Source organism: Corvus moneduloides, chromosome 2 (genome assembly GCF_009650955.1).
Source record: "Corvus moneduloides isolate bCorMon1 chromosome 2, bCorMon1.pri, whole genome shotgun sequence".
NCBI classification, from domain to species: domain Eukaryota; kingdom Metazoa; phylum Chordata; class Aves; order Passeriformes; family Corvidae; genus Corvus; species Corvus moneduloides.
The window spans coordinates 711,069-733,242 of record NC_045477.1 but is presented as its reverse complement, the minus strand read 5'-3'; the positions used below and the strand labels follow the sequence as shown (position 1 = coordinate 733,242).

Below are 22,174 nucleotides of genomic sequence, written 5' to 3'. Positions count from 1 at the left end.
AAACCCCTATATTTCAAAGAATAATTAAAATTTACATTAGCCTGGGAGATTTGTAAATTATTTAGCCTTTGAATTATTAGGCCTGTGCATGGAAAAGGTGGGGAATGGAAGGGAGGAGAGGAACTGGACAATAACCAGACAGCAAGTTCTGCACAACAGGCTGGAGGGTTTTTAGCAGAGAAAGCAGCATCTCCTCCCTACCCAGTTCCTCAGTATCCCAGCTCCATCCCTCTCTCCATCCCACAGGATGTGTCTCCCAAAGGGACAGCAGGGGCTTGCAATCCCTTTTCATAAAACGGATATGAACTGTAAAACCACGAGTCTGGATCTTCCAAGGGACTATGAAACCCTGTGGGGGTGAAAAGCAGAGAAAGCAAGGCAATATTCCCAGCCCTGGTCTCACTAGAGAGGCTGAACAGAGGGAGAAGAGCACTATTTGCTGGACGCTGAACCCGCAGGAGTCATTCCTGTGCTCTGGACGCAGAGTTTGTGCAACTCAACTCCCCATCTAATGCTACTTTGTTCCCTTTTCCTTCCAAGTGTTTTAATGGTTCTGTCTGGGATGGGAGAGCACAACACCCCGTAACAGAATGGGCCAAAGGTGTCGATAACTTTGTGCAAGTCCAATTCTCGGACACGAATCCAGTACTCGGGATCTCAGTCCCCAGTGCAGCCAGCTGCTGAGTGCTACAGCTTTGTGTTTCTTTAAAGGAGACACACCAAGTTAATGGGAAGCAGAAGATGCAGCTCTGCAGACAGGTGCCAACAGACACAGGCTGAGTCCAGGCCAGGCAGCTCCGCAGCTGGGCCAGGAGTGCCCGAGTCTCTCCATGCTCAGCACCACAACAGACCTGCAGAACAGCACCACACCCTCCCCAGCACTGGCTGGGCTCCACTGACATCCCCTCAGCCCTTCCAGCTGGGGAATGAAAGCATCCCATACAATCGAGCTGACAACAGCTTTACAAAGAACACATTCCACGCTCTTCACTATTTAAAGGCTCTAAAAATATCCCCAAAATCCAACAAAACCCAAATGAACATACTCTGAACGTTTTCAGCTCAACTTCAATGTCAGGACATGGAGGAAACAAATACAGTGGTGTTACACAGCTTTCTCCAGGTCACAGGAGGAAGCAGAGTCCAGTCAGGCTGGAATTCAAAGCCTCTGGCTCTCAGGGCTTCCATAGGGACTCTCTTCCCTTCAGAAAGCAAAGTCACCCTTATCAGAAACAGAAACCCTATGAAGTATTTAAGCCCCAACTTATTCCCTGTTTATCTGGGATACCGAAAGTTTAACATATAATCAAGTTCTTCTGCACAGCTCAGAATTTATCCTCAAAGGAAAAAAAAACCAACGAAGTTATCTCAGCCAGAATTTATCCCAAACCCTAAACCTCCTTCTGTACCATCATTAAAAGCTTGCAGCTTTGCAGAGGCAAGTAAATGAAGATGGTACTCATGCTGGCAGGAGGAAAGGGAAAAGAACTGAAGGAAAAGATGTGAATAATCAAAAAAGGGGAAGGCTTCAGGTACAGCTCTGACTCCCTACCCAGGCCTTCACCAGAGGGGCAGTTACCTCAATCTGGGAGCAGGAGTTCCAAGTGGGATGACAAAGTGATTTTTTGAACCTCTTTCTAAGCCTGGGAGAGGCTGGCCTGTTAAAATGGTCCATAAAGTGAGCTCCAGTGAGTGTAGGGCACAGCCAGTCTTACCCATGCAGCCTTCCTCTTCATCAATAAACATCTTGGATTTCAGCACACGCTTCCGCTTCCTCTTCCTCCCTCCAGCTGAGCCCTGGAGGACATTGCAGCATTGTGAGAAACCAGGAGTTAATTTCTGGCAGTTATCACTCTAATCTGCCCTCACCTCCGTGGATGCAGGCTCCAGTTCAGTTTTCAGAGCAGGTGCAGGTGGTGGAGATGGAGCTCTCTCTTCCTCGGGTGCGGGAGATGGCGGGACATCTGCTAAGAAGAGGAACACCTTGATAGCACGTGGGTCTAATGCTACACGCTGCAGTTCCCAAAGGAAGGAGAGTGGGATAGGATGGGAGAAGTGCGCTGGGGATTTTTGGTAAGCCAAAAAAATCAGTTCCACCAAAGGAAACTTTAAAAACAGGCACAGGAACTGGCATGTTTCAGCTATACATTTCACTTACTTGTTAAAAAGAACAACTGTCATTTGCTTAGAAATTAAAAGAGGCAGGGTGTGGTGAAACAGTTGCTGCCTCACTGGTGGTGCTACACATCCCAAACAATCCATGCTATTAGCTTAACCCAAGAATCAAGTGCAGTATACTGCCACACATCCTAAAAGATTGTTAAGGGACATATCAAGCTTTTATTCGAAAACAAACAAACAAACAAACAAAAACCCCCAACAAACCAAACCACTGTGAAAAATGAAGCTGATTCTCTCATTGTTTCATCTCCTTGCTCTCCTCTGGGTTCAAGGACAGGGATACCGGGCTCCATTCAATGCCAAGACTGATCGAACCAGTCCAGGACACCTTCACACATTTTTATGGAGCAAAGCAAGCTCTGGAGCCTCCACCAGCAACGTCAAAGTGAGACAAGCAGGGCTTCAGACCAACAAGCAAGGCAGGGTCACCCTCTCCTGGGGCTGGCAGGGCGACAGAGCTCCATGAGATCCAAGGGAGAAACACTGCCACGCAAGCCCTCAGATGCGGGGGAGAGCTGGCAAGTGGGGGAACAAACTCCTCCTGTGACCTATTGCTTCATCCCAACCAGGATGTGGCTGGAGCGGACGGTGAGTGCCTGCCTGGCTCCTGCTCGCAGCCCTGCTGGCTGCAGCACCGCCCTCACTCATCCCGCCCGAGCACCGAGTCGGGATCTGGAGCTGTCCCGAGGGATTAGGTCAGTGTGAGCAGCTACGGCTCTGCCAGGCACGCGGCCAGCTGACCTTCGGAGGTTACGAAGGGCTCGAGTTGAAACGGTGCTCGGCTGCCAAGGCCCAATAATAAATTACATTCCTCAGCAAGGACTCGGCCTCCCAACTACTGCAGTAAGCGAGGCACGGGAATGCAAACAGAGCGGGGTAACGTGACTCGGGTTTCACCCTGCTCCAGAGGGCCGGGCTGGCAGCGCTGCGAGGACAGGGCCGAACGAAGGCTCTGCTCCGAGGTGGAAGCGCTGGGTGGCGAGGGGCTGAGGGGGGGGCAGAACTCCCCGTATTTATCCCAGCCTCGCAGCAGTGGAGGCCTCCACACACTGGCCTGCCCGGCACCAAACCTGCATCACCACTGCCCAGCCTGGCCTCAGACTTTTGAAATATCTTTAGGAGAGGACAGGCTAGGAGGGTTGAAAACCAGCCTGGTGAAAAGCCTCTGCCATGCTCAAGCAGAGGCTGCTGAAGGCATTGTCAGCGTGCCAGCTCCACTAGATTCCTTGGGGGAAATTTGGGCATTTTTAACGTCCTTCAAACAATTTCCCCCACTCTTGGCAGGCAGAAGGCACCTTCTCCCCACATCAGAGTGTTTAGGACTACTATCAAGCTCTTTATTACTTTATTGTCCTCTTCTAGCCAACACAGCCCTCTGACATGTGATAACTCCTGAGTCAACCACTAGCTGCTGCCCACAGTTTGCTCAACAGCAACAGCTGCGTGAAATGGATACAAGCTGGGCAACTGGATGGACCAAAGATGTAAATCCTGGCTTTGTTTGGTTTGCTCTGACCCTGCCTGGAAAAACTGTGAGAAGCTTTAGTGCTTCTGCTGTGGCTCTCCAAAACCCACGGAGTTTGTAGGTCACAGTGCCACTGAAATCACCCTCCAAAGTGGCTGTAAAACACTTGTCAACACTGCAAAACGCTGCCTGTGTTGGTACAGCTGAAGCTGCCAAACCTCCTGTCCTCTGTGGGCGCATTTGTGGAGTTTATTCTGGCACTGGAAGCAAAACAACCCGCAGTGACTAAGGAACCCTCATACCAATATCACTTCTTAATGAAAAATCATTTAAATGGAGAGGATTGTGCCTTAGGCCCTCTCTGTATTTTCAGCGTGGTACAATGTGCTGATGCTGGTGTAAGGAGAGCTTATTTGGGCTACTTTTAGTACATCAAGAGCAGACTAATATAGAACTAGGCAGAAGACCTGCCTGACACAGAAGTGTCCATACAGCGCTTCACATCAGCCATGCATGAGTTTTGCACCCACAAAACCTTGCTAAGTGTGCCTGTCACTCCAGGCCCCATTTTGCTCACTGATGCTGTTGATTCAAGTTGCCCCTGCTCTCTGGAGAAACCTGTTTGCACCTTTCCAAGGATAAATGCTCTTGAAGTCCAGCTGCTGTATATATTATTATTTTTTTTAATTATTTGTTTCATCCAACTCACAGTCTTCTACTTGAATACAGAATATAATATTACCAGTTTGGACTCATTAGAAATATTCCAAACAATTCAAATCTATCTTCTTTCATCTGGCTGGATTTAGGAGGGCAAGTAGCAGGACCAAAGGGACAAGTTCTCTCAATTCTCATTTTCCCTTTTGAAAGGGAAACTGAGTGATATCCAAATTTCATATGCTGTAATTTGCATAAATTTAAAATTCTAATGCACAACACAAAGAAATAAAGAACAAAGAGGGTTCTGATGACAGAGCAGCAATGGCAGTGACAAAAATCCTCTCCAGTCCCTGACCATCCTCTGGGGGAAGAACTTTTCCCTAATATCCAACCTAAACCTGTCCTGACACAGGTCCAGCTATTCCCTCAGGTTCTATCCCTGGTCACTAGAGAAAATACAATGGAATAAATGAAACCAGAAGGCATCCCATTCAAAAGCACTAACTGGTCAACACATGCTAAGGTCACGCAGGTATCCCATAGGAGACCAGAGAGTTCTAATATTCCAAACTCCTGCCAGACCTCACTCACAGGATGTGGATAAGCTGAGAGATTCCAGCCCAGCAAGGATGGGCTGATTTCAAAATTCCCTCCTCAGAGCTAAACAACTCGGCTTGTCAGTAGGGGAGTGATGAGGAAATGGAAAGACAAACATTTGAAGAAATAAATACCAAAGAATGTGATCATCTCTATATAGATATATATTATAGCCAAAGAAGGAGCTTCACACAGGAATGTGACGGAATTAAGGCTGATCACAAAGAACAGCTTCCTGAGAGATTTATCATCCTGAGGAAGTCTAAGAAGTGATACATACTTGATGACAAAGATCACTTGAAATTATGTGGGCAGAAGGGAAACTATGAAAACAGGCCTAATACTGCAAAGATACCAACAGCGGCCACCTCTCCCCCAGCACTGCAGATTTTCCTGATGTCCTGGTTGTTGCCCACGTGCCAGCCACACTAAATGAGAAATCAGCTCTCCTGAGGGACTCCACCTCCTCACCAGTACACCCCATTTGCTGCTTCACCTTCTTTTACTGGAGCTCTACACCAAACTGGTGGTTTCAATTACTTGTCCGTAATGATCCCCACGTTCTTTTCCTGAGCAGCGTGTTGGATGACTGTTCCATTTAGAAAATACTCCCAAGCTCAATTCCAACTTATTTTCCAGTTATCTATATTGAATGGCATTTGTCACCTCAATTATCCAAATTCTTTGGAATCCAGCCCTGCTGTTCCTCATTATAAGCCCAAATCTTGCAGTGTTCTGCGCACCCCACTCCTGTCACAGCCACCGAGGAGACGCAGAGTCGCAGCGGATATGGCTCAACCACTTCGCCTCCAGCTTCCCTATTCTCTCTCTTCTTTTTGGAAGTCTCGCTTCCAACACTGTCTTCCAAACCCTTTCTATAAACAGACAGAATAAAGATACTAAAAATGACCCCGTGAGGAGAGGGAGGTCGCTGGTGAGTGTTTCCTCCCCACACAAACTGGTTCTGACCAGCCCTACGGTTCTGGAAGGCGCGCTATCTTTCACAAGAGATTTGGGAACATCCTTCCCACACGTCAGTGGCACTGGCAGCACACTTGGTGAGCAGACAGCCAGGTCTGAGCTAAGCTAAAACAAAGACTGAATCGCTGAGACATCTCAACTCTATGCCCAAGTGCTTGCAGCACAAACATAAACAGAGAGCTCAAGCTACAGCCATTTCCACGGTCTTTAGTCCTTTAAACTATTCCCTCAATCATTGACCAACAGATTTGGAGAGTAATGTTTTGGAAATCAGACCCCTGACCTAAATGCCTGATTGTTTACAGATCTTTTTACCTTCTTCATCACTGCTGTCAGACTGAAGTTGTTTGATTCGCTTCCTCTTTTTCTTCACATTTTCGGGATCTCCTTCTTCCTCGTCATCCGACCTATCTGTTCTCTTCATTTTACTGCCACAAAAAGTAAAAGGGAAAAAAAGGAATGAACACCCATTATCTCTCATGTGTGCATGAAAGCATCATGTGTGTTTGGATGAGCACATTCCTGATGCAAGGAAATCAAATGCCTCTTGAAAACATGAGCATCTCGTGCTCTGAACTGTACACTCACTGCACAACCAGGCACAGGCACACGAGCATTTCCAGGCCTCTCATCCTTACCCACATCCAGCTCTCCAAAACAAGGAGGATTTCTTTAGCCCCTCTGCAGTTCAGCCCAGTACCTCACCTCGCCTGGCCACAGCAGCCTGGCAAGAGTGTATTTCTGATCTTGTCTCTTTAGCTCAGGCTCCCAGTGTCCCCAAAAGCATCACTCAGAAGCTCTTTTGACAGACTGCTTGCCACTGACTGACTATGAGGTAGTGTCTCAGAATCCTGGAGCCATTTTTAAAGACTACTGGAAAAATAAAATAGCTTCTTTCTTTTTAATGTTGGCGAGACGTGTCAGACGAACAAGCCTGGAGGCTAAAGGCCCACGTATCCTCAAAGAGCTGGGACAGCCCAAGTGGCCTTCCCAACTCCATGCTGCCAACACCTCCAGGCCCTTGGCTTCTTGGACAAGACTATCAATAAGACGAGCAGTTAGTCTAACTGTGATGGTGGGCTGGGTGGTGTGCTTACCTATTCAGTTAGAAATGGATTGAGACCACCAATTAATTACTCATAGGCCACCAGAGAGCCATCAGACTGTAGTGATTCTTTGTCTCTGTCAGTTTGGGTTGGATTAAACACAAAGGGCTGAATTTAAAATTAACTTGCAGCCTCAGCCCAAAGTAAACCAGTGGCATTGAAAGCAGCCGTACATGAGCTACGGAGATCAACAAGCACAACTTTGTGCTGCAAGCTGTGTACATACAGGCCTGGGAATATCCCACCTTCCCTGCAGGACAGGTGCTCCTGCCAGCCCCCCCCACGCTGCCTGCAGGGTCTCTCCTACGGCTGCTCACAGTGGGAGGTTGTCTCATGGAAAGCCATCCCTTCCCACTGAAGACAACCTGGGCCGCGTCCCTTCCCATATGCAATGGCACCAATGGCCCTGAGGCACCTACAGCAGTAAATGGAAAAGAAACACCAGGAAAAACTCCTGAGATAATTTTAGTCAGGTTTAACACAATTGAGTAGATGGAAACAGGAGGTGAGCCAGCATTGAATGACCAGCCAGCTCCGTGCAGGCCGTCCACAAGCAGGTTCACAGGGACCCTGAAAGGCACGACCCACCTCTTCTTGTCCTTTTGTTGAATTCTAGCAGACTCTGTTTTCTTCCCAGGTTTCTCTGCTACAGTATTAGGAGATGACTCTGGTTCTGCTACAGCAACTGAAGGCTTCACCACTTCCTTCTCCTCCTTTGGCTGCTCAGGCACCGAGCTGACTTTGAGTTTATCTGCAAATACACCATTCAAAAAGAACAAACACCAGGCATTCGGTTTGAAGGACAACTTACAAAGCAGCTGGCCAGCTCTGTGCACCAAGAATACAGACAACACTACCCATCGTGGATTTAGGGATCTGGACTGCATTAGGGATCTAGATTGGCCAAGCTGTATCAGACATGGGAAAAAGAAGGGTATGCTTAAATTTCTAGGTGATTTTCCATGGTTCTGCTGTTCCTGATGTCAAGCCACGTGTACTGCAGCAGTTAAACTTTGTGGAAGAGGACTGGGAGGGCCACGATGTTGTGCCAATGCCTTTCTGGGAGTGCTGGAAAACCAGGCTGGCTGCTTCCTTGGGAAAGCGCAAACACCACTGGAACGACAGCTCTCCTATTTATAATCAACAGCAGAAAGCCCAAGGACCCCACTGCTGTTAACTCAGGACTTTCTGGCAATGGTGGAACCTTTGAAGCCAGGAGAGACGTGCATGTAGGGAATAAATCTTACTCCTGGAATCCCACCCTCTCTTCCATACACATAATCATTTCCAGTTCTGCTCAGTTTGCTCCTTCTCCGCAGCCACCTCACAAGTTTCCTTGATGTGCTCCCTGACAGGACTCGGCAGAGAAGAGAACCCCTTTGGGAATGATGGAAATGCATCCACAAAGCCTTCCCCATCACCACTGGGTCACCTTTACCACGCCAGTTTGGGTTTTCAGCACATGAACTTTGGTCTAGGGCTCTTCTCAGACCTTCAGAATTTACTGCAGTTAATTGTAGTGACTGTCCTTAGGCTGAGAGTGTCCTCAGCTCCCTCAGTCTCACCAAAACAGGGACGCAAAGAGTCCCAGCAGGGCTGTGCCTTGTGTGTTCTGTGCTGGAACTGTCCCCTGCAAACTCTGAGAGATGTCTGTTAGAAAGTGAACTTTGCTGTTTACTCTCTCCCAAAATTCCTCTTTGAAGCCTCTTGTACTCACTGTTATGAGGAAATCTTTGAAGAAGGTCCCACAGTCCTTTTCCAATATCTACTTAAAAGCTTCAGCATATTTTCTTTAGACTTGGATAATTCAGAAGGGACTTGAAGAGGCCACCTAGTCCAAACCTCTGCTCAAACAGAAAGGCCACCCCTCACTTTTATTCTCCATTTATTAGTCCTTCAGTTTTCAGGAAAGAAATTAACCCTAAAGGTAATGATGGGCTCCCCAGTGCTGTGTGATGAAAAGCAAGCACCATTAACTTGCCCTGCAAAACAGGTTTTGGCAAACATCACCAATAGCTGATCTTCCAGCCAGGAGAACTCACTTTAAATCAGATTTCTTCTGCACTAAAAATCCTTCCTGAGTTAGTCTGTTCAAATATGTCATTTTAATTGATCTCCCTCCAGCAAGCTTTTTGTCTGAAAAATTCCACTGAAAACTCTTAATTTTTGCCTTAAGAGCTGTGTGCAAAAACATTAACCCCTTCAAGTGCAAAAGAGCAGAAAAACAGTATGGAAAACTATTAGGAAAGAAGGGATATAAAACAAATCCAGTGAGTTTGGTAGTGTGGGGACGGGGAGGAAGAGTTCTGCTCCTTTCTGTATGCCTCCCATCATGGCTCCACTACAAAACACTTGATTCCACTGAATATTTTTTAATTCCTACCCAGCTTAAATAAAATATAATTTAAAAAAAAAAAAAAAGAGACTTCAAATAACCCTCAGGTTTGAGGGCTTTCTGGTTTGGTTTTTTTTTCAACTACAACAGGCTGTTTCCTGACCATGATGGCCTCTGAAAACAGAAAAGCACTTACACATAGCAGCTTTTCCAAAGAAGTTGTTCATGATGTTGTTCTTTGTTGGTGGTTTGCTGCTTGCTGCAGACACCTGGAAGCAAAGAGAGGAATAACCACAGGAATTGTTCCCAGTCCCCAAGATGCACAGCATTGCTTCTGGACAAGCAAAATAATAGATATCATTTGTTCCCACTGCCTTAGATTTTAGCAGCTGTTTTTGGAGAATCTGAAGATACTCACTAGACACTACGTGCATCAAAGGGGCCAGAGTAAGTTACTAAGGACTCTTTGGCCAGGCCTTCAGATCTGGCTTGGGGCACACTCCCATCTGATGCCTGACTGTTACTGAAATAAGTGCTTGGGACTTGGGTCAGCTCCCAGGAGAGAACTGTTCCTTTTGCAAACCATCAGTGCCTCAATTCACAGCGGCCGACAGAGGAAAGAACAGGGATTGGCCAAACCAGGAAGGCTTTATCCAGCTCCTCTGGCACGTAGGCTGTTAGCAGAGAAATATCACTGCTCTATTGCACCAATGCAGCCACCAAAGTGAGACATCACACACCCCCCCCCACACCCACGCCCACACCATCTAAGGAAGTGCAGCCTCCTAATCCAACTTATTTTCATGCAAATAAAAGGCAAACAGACACTAAAGTTCCCAAAACGTGCACACTTCACCAGCTCTAAACTCCCTATAAAAATCAGAAAAAGGAACTGAAACGTACTCAGCTGTTATAAAAAGGCCAAACCATCCACAGGGACTGTTACCATTTTAACACCCGTTTTTCTGGGCACATTGCTTTAAAAACAATTATACTAATTAAAATGAAAACATAATCCTATCCTGGAAAAACAGCAGTCCAGAAGATAAACAATTTAGTCTTGCACAGGTCAAGCTCTGAAACTTCCCTAACAAACCGAGTTTAAACACCTTGATACTTTTAAGACCTGGGCTTCTCAAGTTTCACTTATTGCTCAAAACAAATCCTTTTAAGCACAATGGAGAGAGCAAGATCCTCAGCTGGTGTGTATACTGGCATAGCTGGGGACAACGCAACAATTGTCTCCATGAGGCAGCTATGCTGGCTTACGCTCGCCGGAGACCCGGCTGACTGGGGAATGTCAAAGTTATGGCAAATACACGTTTGTGGAGAGATCAGGAGCGTGGCATGAGGCGTTTCTGCCCCAGTGACTGCACACAGTCAAACACTTTCAAAGCATCACTGAGCATTCCCAGCGGGATGTGGGTTTAGCACGAGGAGCAGCGCAGGGCTGGCTGAGGTCACTGAGGTGCTGTGAGAGCGGATCACTAACGCCATGAACCCAGGGGCTCTGAGGTAACTTACACCTGGGGCCTCCTTGGCCTCTGTTTTGGCCTCCTTATGTGCGTCCTGGGGTCTGGCCGCTGCTTTGGCCGCAAACATCCCCATGATCCCTTTGTGCTGCTGCGGGGGCGGCTTGGCAGCCGGGGGCCCGTGGCCGTTGACCGCGCTGGCAGCATCGGGGTCCCTTTGCCTCTGGGGACTCTGTGCGGACGCTGGTGCTCGGGGAGCGTCAGGCGGCGTCCTGGGCACAGCGGCGGCACAGCGGATGGCACTGAACCTGTGTGACGGAGTGAAAAATCCCATTAGCCTTTCAACTCGGCCGTGTTCACCTCGCCTTCCCCCCTCCTGCAGCGCCGCTGCTGCTCCGGGCCTGCGTTCTCCTGTTATGGAAAAAGGAGCAATTTAATCTGTGCATGGGACAAGAAAGAAAGGCTGGCACAGAGCAAGAGACCTCTGATGAAAAGATCAGCTGAACCTGTCAGCAAGAGCCACGGCATTTGCATGTTAAACGAGCTGTGCAGCTTTCCTGGGGGGAAAAGGGCCTTCTCCACACCCAGGCTGGACAGGGAGCAGGCTGCATTTTAGTCCTAACGCGTTATGCTCTCCAAAGCCTGTGGCAGAAGTTGTATGGGTGTGCGAGGGTCTAAAACATTTACAGCTTTCCGATGCTGACAAAGCCCACAGCTGCTGCAACAAGTAGACACACTTGGCCAGGTAAAGAAATCCCAGCTGAAACTGAACAACTGAAATGGCTCAGAAGATATCCGTAACACTCTGATTTAACTATACAAAGTCACTTCCATGTAATCGCTGAGACTGAAGGCAGCTCAGCTTATAATGGTCTGAAACGTGATTGTTTGGGGATATGGAGATATAAGAACTAAATGACGTGCTTGCAGTTACAGCACAATTCACTGACAGTCAGGAATAGCACTTCCCAAAAATAGCTGAACTCTGCTCCCCACTGTGCAAATCACAGGCGACGCTTTCCAGATTTCCCACAGAAATGCCACAAAAGAGCCCAGGCTCACGCCTCCCAGCCCACTGAATTACACAGCATATTTTTATTTGCCTAAGAAATAAAGCAGCCTCCTTCTGCCAGTTCATTTCTGTGCCTCAGCATTAGCTGCTCACGTGCACAGTCCACTTCTACTCCCATCAGGATCTGTATTAGCAAAACAACACCATCTCCACAGCATTCCCAGGCTGCAGCAGCAACCTCTTGACATTCAAACCTTTAAAGGAAGGAAAACAGACATTGAAGAAAAATAATCCCACTCTCCTTTATACTTTCAATCTGTTTTTAACATGGTTAGTGCAGCTCTCAGGGCAGCTTGTGCTCCTACTCCAAACACCACCAACCCTCCAAGTCACAAATACTGTCAATAGTTACACTGACCATGCAGCAGAGCTCAGCTAAACTTCCCACATTCCAAGTCAGCTTGCCTTGATGCTGCTGTGTGACTATAGCTTTATGGGCTTGACCCAAAATTCACTAAATAATCACTGAAAAAACAGGCAATACTTGGCCTATGCTCTGCAAACAAGGAGCTGCTTCTGTTTGGAAAGCTGGCAATGGCAACAGGCATTACACCCTGATAACTGCTATTAATTAGTACATCCTACCATCCCCCCTGTCCTCACAGCAAAGCAGGTCCCATAGAAACACCCAAGAGAACAAAGATCCTTGTCCCAGAGCTGTGAAATATCTGGACTGACAGGGAGGTTCTGTTTGCTACAAGCATCACATAATTAAACTTCTGGCTTTTGGAGGTCCTACAGGAATCTTTTCCCAAGTGTCAACGGCAAATCCATGCAGCTGACAAGAGAGAGGGAATGTGATCAATTTGTATTTACTTCAGCCAGGTCACAAACGAAGAAGCTGCAATTTTTCTTAGTTTGCTTGGGAAATCCTGCTTCAAAGCTGAATTTACACACAGGCTTCAGAAAGCTGTTTCAGAACCAGGATTATCTAGATGACCTTCTGGATGTTTAAATCCCAAAGGATACAAGTATCCCTAAGGCACAAGTATCACTGTGCTGGGGTGCCTAAGAGCAGACAGAGAGGAAGAAGGCAACTGCAGCCACATGCAGGGCACGTGGCTCCACTGAGGCAGGGTTTTCCAGCACCTTCCAGGGCAGTGACACTCGTGCCCCAAACACACAGCTTCTATTTTCTCTGCCACTCTCTTGTCAACACTTTGGATACAACTACGTTTTTCCTTTCAAATTCTACACTCCTCCTATGACACAAGCTTCAGGCATCCCCCTTTAAACCAGATTGGTCATGGCACTGTGCATCCCCATGACTTCAAGCCGAAGCTGTCACGGTGGGAACAGCACACAAATGAAAAGCTCCAGCTGCCAGGCGCTGCTCAGGAGGGAGGCAGTGACTCCTGAAGACTGCAGCCCCTCCCAGTTCTGCTCCAGTTCCACCACAAAGGACACTTGTGCTGCCTGGGCTGTTTTGTGTGCTTCTCCTAAGTCTCAGAGATCACAGAGTATTCCGAGCAGGAATGAACCCACAAGGATCAAAGCCCAGCTCCTGGAGGAGGAGCTCCTGCGAGACATCTTCAGAGAGGTGGATGAGCCCAGAAGATGAAAACACAGTTTCACAAAACAGAAAGCAAACTCCTGTTAATGCTTTGCTGAACACATCACTCATGGTTTTATCAGCCTGTTTCGATTTTCTCTTCCTGTGTGGCTGCGAACTGGATTAAAATGGTCATGATTAAGTGTGGCCTGCAAAAGAGAGAAATGTTTCCAGCCACCAGACAAGCAAGGTACTGGAACAGTCTCCCTGCTGGAGTAAGGACCAAGGGAACCAACTGTGAGCTCAGTTTACGAAACCATCACACAACGTGCTCTCTGGGCACTGCTCTGGCAGCACTTTGAGGATATCTTTTCCTAGCTTTCTAAAAATCCAGGCCTGTCCAGTAAGCACTGAAGTGCAACACCAGTCTGGAAGTGCTTCAGAGGAAAAGGGAGACAGGACTCACTTGCTGCAGTGCTGCAGGTTTGTTTTGACGATGTCGTAGTCAGTGTTGTAGAGGGGGGAGCTGTCCTTGAGCAGGGCCTTCTGAATGCTGTACACGTGCACACTGGCAATTGTGGACAGCTTAGACTTCATTGCTGGGAAAAAAGAAGGAAAAACAGCCCTCTGTTAGCACACCCTTCAGGATGCAGAGACTGACAGACTACTCGACAGCAAAACTTGAATGTGAGAAGGTCCAACCGCACCTTCCCCCAACGCTCACTAATGAAGAATTCAAGGTAGCAGACTCCACAAGCCTGTCACGTTTTCCACTACACACTCCTGGTTCTTGCACAACTGAATTACGAGTGATCTCTCTGTGTTTACCTTCAAAACATCCAGTGTTTGGGATCCAGAATATCTGTGTGAGTACCTAGAGCTAAGGCAGAAAGCAGTTGGTCACTGCTCTGCCCCACTGGAACCGCTCTCTGTCACTGGCGCCGTATCCAGCACCACAGTGTCACCCCCACCAGTCTGCTGGAATCAAAACTGTATCTCTTTTATGCTACTTAGACTGCAACCCCCTTGAGACAAGGGCTGGTTTTCAGGAATTCTTTGTTCATTGCTTATATTGTTCTTTCCACAGAGTCCTGGTCTGAGGCTGAGCTTCTAGGCACCGTAAAAATACACACAGCAATCATTTCTTGGGGCCAGTCCTAGACTATGCAGCCCTACTCCCATCACAAATCTCAGCCCCTTCCAAATATAAGTCATACCTTTGGCCTGCCTTCCAATACAAAAACCATAAGCAAGCCTTTCCTCCACAGCAAAACAGAGTGTTACGCAGCACACATAACTCAACAAACACGACACAGAGTAGTTGCACTGCCTGACAATCTCCTGCCCCGAGGAAAACAGCCTGAGCTAGAAATCCACTTCAGATTTCCAAGAGGAAAACAACGAAAGTCTTTCAAACAAAGTGAGGTCATTAGCACAGATCCTTAAGGTCACAAATGCCACAGTGTGTTCTTAAATGCCAAAGATGTTATTTGAAAGTGATGAAGAGCCTGAAGTTGTGTTTCAATTGCTGTGGGTAAGATTTCATCAGCAGGACTAGAGCTGGAAAGATGGTGAGACAATGGACAGTGCAGGAGCAATGTTACAATGGGGGTTTTTTTCACCTTTTACTCACAAAAGTGACGTAAATGTCCCATGAGAATGTTTTAGCACCCCCAGGACTCAGGGCAAAGGCCGCAATTGCATTGAACCAATAACCAGAATTACCAGTTTCAGCATTCCTGGGGGCCTGAAGGCTCACAATTGTTCTGAGACACTACCGGGGTATTGTTGTCTCCCTGCTGTCAGTGGCAGGGAGGTGGAAAGGAATCACTGACAAAACGTTCAGAATTTAAAAAAAAAAACCAGACTCAAATCACAAGCCTGAAGGTTGAAGCTGTTGGCTCAGATACTCCAAATTCTGAGAAACAGCTGGTACAAAAAGTACACACCTGACCCCAAGAGCCTGGCTGGGCATTTACGTGCAGATGGCAAGTTCTGAGCGTTGCTCATTTTGCAGTTCTTTCAAAGAAAAAGGTTAAAGCCACACGATTTTCCTGGTCTGCTTACCTTCGAGTTTGTCCTCCCTCACTACTGCAACCTTGTGGCACTGGAAAAAATAAACACACGGCAATCTTAGAATCCGAGGTTGTATGCAAGACTGCTATTTTCAGTTATTGAGTAAGAAAGTCTACTGATTATTATAGCACAGAACACTGCCAATGCCTTTAAACACTCATCAGCCACTAGCTTTTAAAGCTCTGCCATCCCGCTTTCCAGTTGCACAGACACCCCTAAAGAAAGCCCCTGTCCTCCACTCCTGACTGTGGCAGGCGAGATGCAGATGAAACAAAGCCTTAACAACTGTGCAGCAGAAGCAAAGGGGACAGGCAGCTGCTGGAGACCTGCCCCAGGAGCCCACAGCACCCCTGCACACTTGGAATGCCAGGGCACTTGAGCACAGCAATCTGTAGCCCAGACATGGCACCAGGGAAGCAAAACACCGTGAAAATTATGCATTAATTTAAAAGCCAGGAATGGGTGTTTCTGGAAAAGTGCTCTCTGGCCAGTCTTCTCTACCTGCTCCAGGACATTTAACAGGCTGTGGTTAATACTGGGAGGATCCAAACACAGACTAAAAACCCCACCACTAATTCTGTGTTCAACAGATACCACAGGCCTGTCTGAAATCAGAGAAAATCCCGTTAAATTTGGGCTATAAACATGACACTGCCCGTGCAGCTTTAATTAAATACATCCCATTATACAGAACTAATGCAGTAAATAATTACCTTCCATTTCAGACAGATCTGGAGACTGAAAGACAATATTCCATGTACATGAACCAGGTTATTACTCAGGAGAACAAAAAAAAGGTTTGTTGGGTTCTTTTCCAATCTACAACTAAAAGCCAGGACACCCTGAGATTTACTATTCCTACAAGAAGACTGGATCATATTGTAAGAGATATTTGTGTATTTGAAAACACTTAGTGGGATGTCAAAGGCATTTAGTGTTTGGCTCTTAAATTTGACTGGGGGCAAAGGGGAACAGACACTGAATTCATTTTCTCATCTTCTTTTAAAAACCTCTGGGGTATCTGCCTGAAGTTTTAGCTGACCCTCCTGAAAATCTGACAAGCAAAATGCATTAAGCAGCAATTCCTCTGCTTAATAATCAGAAGCACTTTAAATATAAAATACTGTTCATAAATTCATATTTCTTTTGTTTACCAGGATTAGAAAGTTGCTTTGATTAGGCAACAAAAGAGTTAAGTGGCAAGAAAACATAGGCAAGTGAGAGGGTAAATAAAGCCTGGCAGTCTCGGCCCCTCACTGTAGAAAGCAGCAAGGAAAGCGGAGCAGTGCTTAAGGAGGAGTACCGCAGAGGGATTTCCATCCCCTCTCCCTTCAGGAGTGTGCAGCTGGATCCACAGCATTCCGGCTACACCTACTGCCAGCAGGCAGCAGTGCAGGGCTCCCAGCAAGCCAGGGCTGACCTGCAGCTCTCCCAGCCCTTCCCACCCAAACCTCCCGGGCCACCCAGCCCAGGGACCTGAAGCCTCCCGTGGGTCACCCCTAGCCCTGGCGTGGCTCCACACCCCTGCACCCGCAGCGATCCCTTCTGAGCAGGCACTCACGCTCCAGCATCCAACTCAAAATAACAGGGCACAAAAGTCACCTTCCTAGAGTTTCCCTTGGTAGATCTAGTGGAAGGTTCCCTGCCCGTGCCAGGGGATTGGAAGGAGATGAGCTTTGAAGTCCTTCCCAACCCAAGCCAAGCAGTGATAGTGTAATCGTATTTTAGAAATACACAAGCTGCTAAGACAAGAGTTAAAAAATAATTATGGGTTCCTACGTCAGAAGTCACCTGGTTGTTTCAAATACATCAAATATAATAGTACAGGTTGACAATCCCCTGGCCAGTCCTAATGAGCCAAGAGACTCGTTATTTCCAAAGAAATCAGGGAAAAACCTGTTAAACTTGGGCTGTAAATGTGACACTACTTGTGCCACTTTAAATACATATATTCCATCATACAGAACTAATGCAATAAATAATTACCTTCCATTTCAGACAGATCTGGAGACTGAAAGACAATATTCCATGCATGTGAACCCATTTATTATTCAGGAGGACAAAAAAAAAAGGTTTGTTGGGTTCTTTTCCAATCTACAACTAAAAGCCAGGACACCCTGAGATTTACTATTCCTACAAGAAGACTGGATCATATTGTAAGAGATATTTGTGTATTTGAAAACACTTAGTGGGATGTCAAAGGCATTTAGTGTTTGGCTCTTAAATTTGACTGGGGGCAAAGGGGAACAGACACTGAATTTTCTCATCTTCTTTTAAAAACTTCTGGGGTATCTGCCTGAAGTTTTAGCTGACCCTCCTGAAAATCTGACAAGCAAAATGCATTAAGCAGCAATTCCTCTGCTTAATAATCAGAAGCACTTTAAATATAAAGTACTGTTCATAAATTCATGTTTCTTTTGTTTACCAGGATTAGAAAGCCTGTTTAATTAACAAGACCACTTCAACTGTACATTTGCTGTTCTATTTGTTATTCCATGCTACAGGAGTTCCAGGCTCCCTCCAAACACTTGTCAGACACTTCCACGCCACAGCAGATCCTGGGATGTGGATAGGTTGATCTCAGAAGGGCCCCTCCATGAGGTTTTGTAATCTTTGCTGCCCAACAGCAGCGAGAGGATTGAGATGAGGGGTAACAGGGTCTAAGTTAATTAGTTAAGAAACTGGGTGCGTTATTCAGTCCTGTGTTCCCAAACTGATCTTTCCTGCCCATTGTGTGCACGCTGGGACAGGCACTGAACCTTATCTTGTACCTGTCCAGAAGCCTTGGCACACTGTGGCTCCTGCTGGAAAAAGCCAGGCCAGCTTTTGACCCCAAGGTCACAACACCAGGCGGAAGAGGCGCCACAACAAAGGGTTCACTCTGAGAAGTGAAACACTCACAACATGTCCGTTCTGGAGGAGGTTTCCTGCTACTAAGTAGGTGACGTGAAGCTGAGCTCCTGAGTTCTCCTTCCGTTTCCTCTCCACATAATCATAGAGCATTCTGCACAAAAGGAACCAGCGTTAACCACCGAAGGAAAGAGCTGCGGCCACCCTCCCATGGAGCCCACGTCAAACAAAGAGCAAAGCCAGCCTGACATGGAAACTTGCCACACAAGCACAGCTATTTTCCCCAGGATTCATCTAATCTCCCTGAGAGCCTTCCTCCCCTGCCACTGTGGAGAACCCAGTCCAACCATTACAGAAACCAAAGGGCAAATACATTTGATAGTGGGTCCCACAGCCTCTGGGCAGCTTGTTCCAAGGTCTCCCCTCCAGAAAGGCATTTCTGAAACCCCTGAGAGGAACTGGAGGCTTTTTGGTACATCATCAGGTGTATATGTACCATCCCAGCCACATCCACACGTGGGGCCATCAGGAACAGGAAGGAAGAGCGTGACTAGGACTGGGCTGAGCCTCAGGCTTCCAGCTCCCACTCACACCACTGATCTATGACGAGGCTACAGTCATTTTTATTCTTCAAAATATAAGACTAGGCTACAGATTAGTGCCAAATTTGAGGAATTGCAGCTGACTTCTCATCCTTCACACATTGCCCAGCAAGCCTGGCAGACAGTCAGGCACACGGAGTAACACAACTGACTGTGCCTGAAAAGACAGGCAGGGTTTTTAAGTACTTCCTGAGGAATCATTTCAATATGCTCACCACGATGATGGAAACAGGAATTAACAAGGAATTAACAGGAATTGACTGCGCTCTGGGGGATGCAGTGACACCTACTGTTTGGCCTGGTTGACGTGGACTCCCAGCGTGTAGCTCAGCCATTTGTACGTCACCTGGAACAAGGGAAAACCCAACAAACCGCTTCAATAACAAAACCTTGGCCTCTCAATTCGATCAATCTCCCATCTCTGCCTCATTGGTCAATTGAATTCTTTAGATAGCCTCCTCCCTTCCAAGAATCCCGTGGCAAAAGTGAGAGCACACGGACACCTGTGAGTCAGTGAGTACACTGAATTCCTGAGACCTGTCCCAAAAGGTGTGCTGGGCAACTTCTGCCCCCCCTCCTGTCCCGGGGACACGGGGATCTCCAGCTGCACCAGTGTGCCAAACATTAGGATCTTAGGGCTGGAATCACAGCCCTGCCCTGCCTTGCTGTATCATCTTGAGCAGGTACATCTCTGACACGTGTTTCTCCTCCTGCTCTGCCCTTTTAAACCAAGCCCCAGGTTGTGTAAAACACAACAATTAAATTGTTGTTTTTCTAGATTTTTCTTGGAACAAGCTACAAAGCCACAGGCAGCTCATGTTCACACAACCACTTTGTCAGACAAGATGCACCACCTTTGCTGCACCATTTGCTAGGCAAAACCTATTTTATTTTATTTTAATTTAATTTTTCTTTCCAAATAAATTTTTTAAAAATAAAATTTGAAAGGAACAGACCCACGCAGAAAAAACCATCAGCTTTCTGAACTGCCTTCAAAACAGTTAAGGAAGGGGGGAAGAGAGGAGGAGGAACAGGGGGAGAGGAGGAAGAGAGGGGAGAAGAAAGAGGAAATGGGAGATGAAGGAGGAAGGACGGGAGAAGGAAAGGGAAGGAGAGAGAAAGAAAGGGGAAGAATAGAGAAGAGAAGGAAAGAGGAGGAAAGGAAAGGGGGCAGCGGAAGGAAGAGGGTGGGAAAGGAGGAAGGGGTGGAAGGAGGAGGAAGAGGGGGCAGAGAAGGAAGGGGGGAAGGAGGAGGGAGGAGAAGGAAGGGGCAGAGAAGGGAACGGGCGCCGCGGGACTCACGACGCGGTTCTGGTCGGTGACGAACTCGTCGATGTTCTCCAGGTACAGCTCGTCCGCCATGGCCGGGCCGGGCCCGAGCTTCCCGCGCGCCCCAGCGCCGCGCGCGCGCCGCCGCCATGGCAACGGCCCCGCCGCCGACGGCGGCCGCGCGGGGACACGGGGCGGCGGGAACGCGCGCGGACGGGGAACGGGCGCGGACAGCGGGAGCGGCCGGCATGGCACCCGGTGCCCCGGGCGGGGGGACAGCGTGGGCATCGGCCACAGCTTGGACTCGATGGCCTCAGAGCTCTTCTCCAACCTAATTAATTCTGTGCTTTTGTCAAACACGTCTCTTCCGCACGCTCCAGGGACCTCCCGGAGCCGCTCCTCCCCGCTGGATTGTATTCCCAGCAGAAATCTGGTGTGTTGAAGCCCCCACGGGAACAGGGACTGGCCATGGTGGGGCTTCTCATCTGCCTCTTCGTCCTGGTTGGGTGTGTACCTGGGTCCCACCTGGATACCTGTCCTGTCGGCCTTCCCCTGATCCTTACCCATCACCTCTCCACCCTTCCTTCCATCACCGGTTGGACTCGATAAAAATAGAATAGAATAGAATAGAATAGAATAGAATAGAATAGAATAGAATAGAATAGAATAGAATGCTGCTTCTTAGATTTGGGGAAAACCAACCTGTAACAGCTGATAACTGGCAGCAAGAAGCAGCAATTCCGAAACAGACCTGCTCCAGTCATGAGAGGGTCAGCGGCTCCGCAGAGCTTGGGAGCGGCCCAACAGCAGCGGCAGCTCGAGTGTCTGCAAACGCACCGGCCCCGTGTCCGGCACGGGCAGCACGTTTCCGAAGGAAGGGTCCCTCCTCATGCAGTTCCCTGTCCGAGGCGGCAGGTGACAGCGGGACACCGCGCTCGCCCGGCAGCCCCGGCGCGGCCCGCTGGAAGGGCCAGGGAGCTGCGTCGCTGCTCGGCCTGCGCGGGCAGAGCGCCCGGGCGGACCCTGCGCGCCTCCAGCGGCGGCGGGACAGCGGCGGGACACGGACACGGCTGTGCCTGACAGCGCCGCGGAAAGCATCCATGGAGCGGGCGAGGAATGCCGCCACCGCAGCGGGGGGAGAACCCTCCAAGAGCGTCCAGTCCAATCTGCCTCCAGCGCTGCCAAGGCCACCGCTAACCCATGTCCCCAAGTACCACATCCACACGGCTTTAAATCCCTCCAGGGAGGGGACCTCACCCGGAGAGCTCTTTCCATGAAGGAACTTTCCGTAATATCCTACCTAAACCTCCCCTGGCACAACTTGAGGCCGTTTCCTCTTGTCCTCTCACTTGTTCCTTAGGAGGAGAGATGGTCCCACTCCCCTTCATCCCCCTGCTCAGTCAGCATCAGCATCTCTGAAAACAGGTGCCAGAAGGAGCTGAGCAAGCTGAAAAAGATCCAATTATCAGCAAATATCTGGGGTTTGGTTGAGCAGGGTTGCATGACCCCAGGAGCAACTGTGCTCTTGCTCCAGCAGGCACAGAGCCCCAAGGAAGAACCTCTGGCTGGGGAGTGCAGCAGTGATGCCACCCCAGGGTGGCCACGTCCATCAGGAGTGTCCCTTGCCCTGGGTGAAGTCACTCACTCCGTGAGAACTCCAAGCGGATGCAGATCCTCACTTGAACACAACAGTTTTTTACCTGGCAAAGGTCAGGGAAGGAAATTGAACACGTGTGATAAGTGTTAAAATAAACTCACGGTGGCCCCGTGCAGAAGTGTTTCTCTAGGGCTCACAATGGCATTACTCAGCTGGCACTGGCTTTGTTTTGCTGGTAACAAAATGATCCACATCCTCTTCCTCCTGTGTCCCAGGCACCTTCTCTCACACTCTTGTTGTCTCTTTTTCTTCATTTCGCTGTAGTTATTCTCGTGCTGTGACATTCCTGGCTTGACATTTTCGTCTGGTTTATGGAAGGAGTGTACAAGTCTTAAATGCATTACTCATCTTTTTGTTGT

General features: G+C 48.2%; 1 protein-coding gene and 1 long non-coding RNA gene across 5 annotated transcripts in view; one reads left to right on the top strand and one right to left on the bottom strand.

The window, feature by feature from the left end:
- POLD3 (DNA polymerase delta 3, accessory subunit) overlaps nt 1-21,157 on the bottom strand; it is a 27,317-nt gene extending 6,160 nt beyond the window's left edge. The window contains exons 1-11 of one of the 4 annotated variants that reach the window (XM_032094767.1): nt 20,861-21,157; nt 19,180-19,235; nt 18,339-18,441; nt 15,429-15,468; nt 13,828-13,960; nt 10,850-11,105; nt 9,522-9,594; nt 7,579-7,741; nt 6,200-6,312; nt 1,870-1,967; nt 1,716-1,797 (exon numbers count right to left, since the gene is read on the bottom strand). In XM_032094767.1, the coding sequence (XP_031950658.1) occupies nt 1,716-1,797; nt 1,870-1,967; nt 6,200-6,312; nt 7,579-7,741; nt 9,522-9,594; nt 10,850-11,105; nt 13,828-13,960; nt 15,429-15,468; nt 18,339-18,440 (1,060 nt within the window). In that variant the 5' untranslated portion in view covers nt 18,441; nt 19,180-19,235; nt 20,861-21,157. Of the gene's footprint in view, nt 1-1,715; nt 1,798-1,869; nt 1,968-6,199; nt 6,313-7,578; nt 7,742-9,521; nt 9,595-10,849; nt 11,106-13,827; nt 13,961-15,428; nt 15,469-18,338; nt 18,442-19,179; nt 19,236-19,845; nt 19,955-20,191; nt 20,297-20,860 lie in introns of those variants that run through there. The other 3 variants (XM_032094741.1, XM_032094750.1, XM_032094759.1) reach the window with 3 other exon arrangements.
- Nucleotides 20,139-22,174, top strand: LOC116437173. The gene is made up of 2 exons (XR_004237190.1): nt 20,139-20,233; nt 20,539-22,174. It is a non-coding gene; the product is annotated as an uncharacterized LOC116437173 (long non-coding RNA).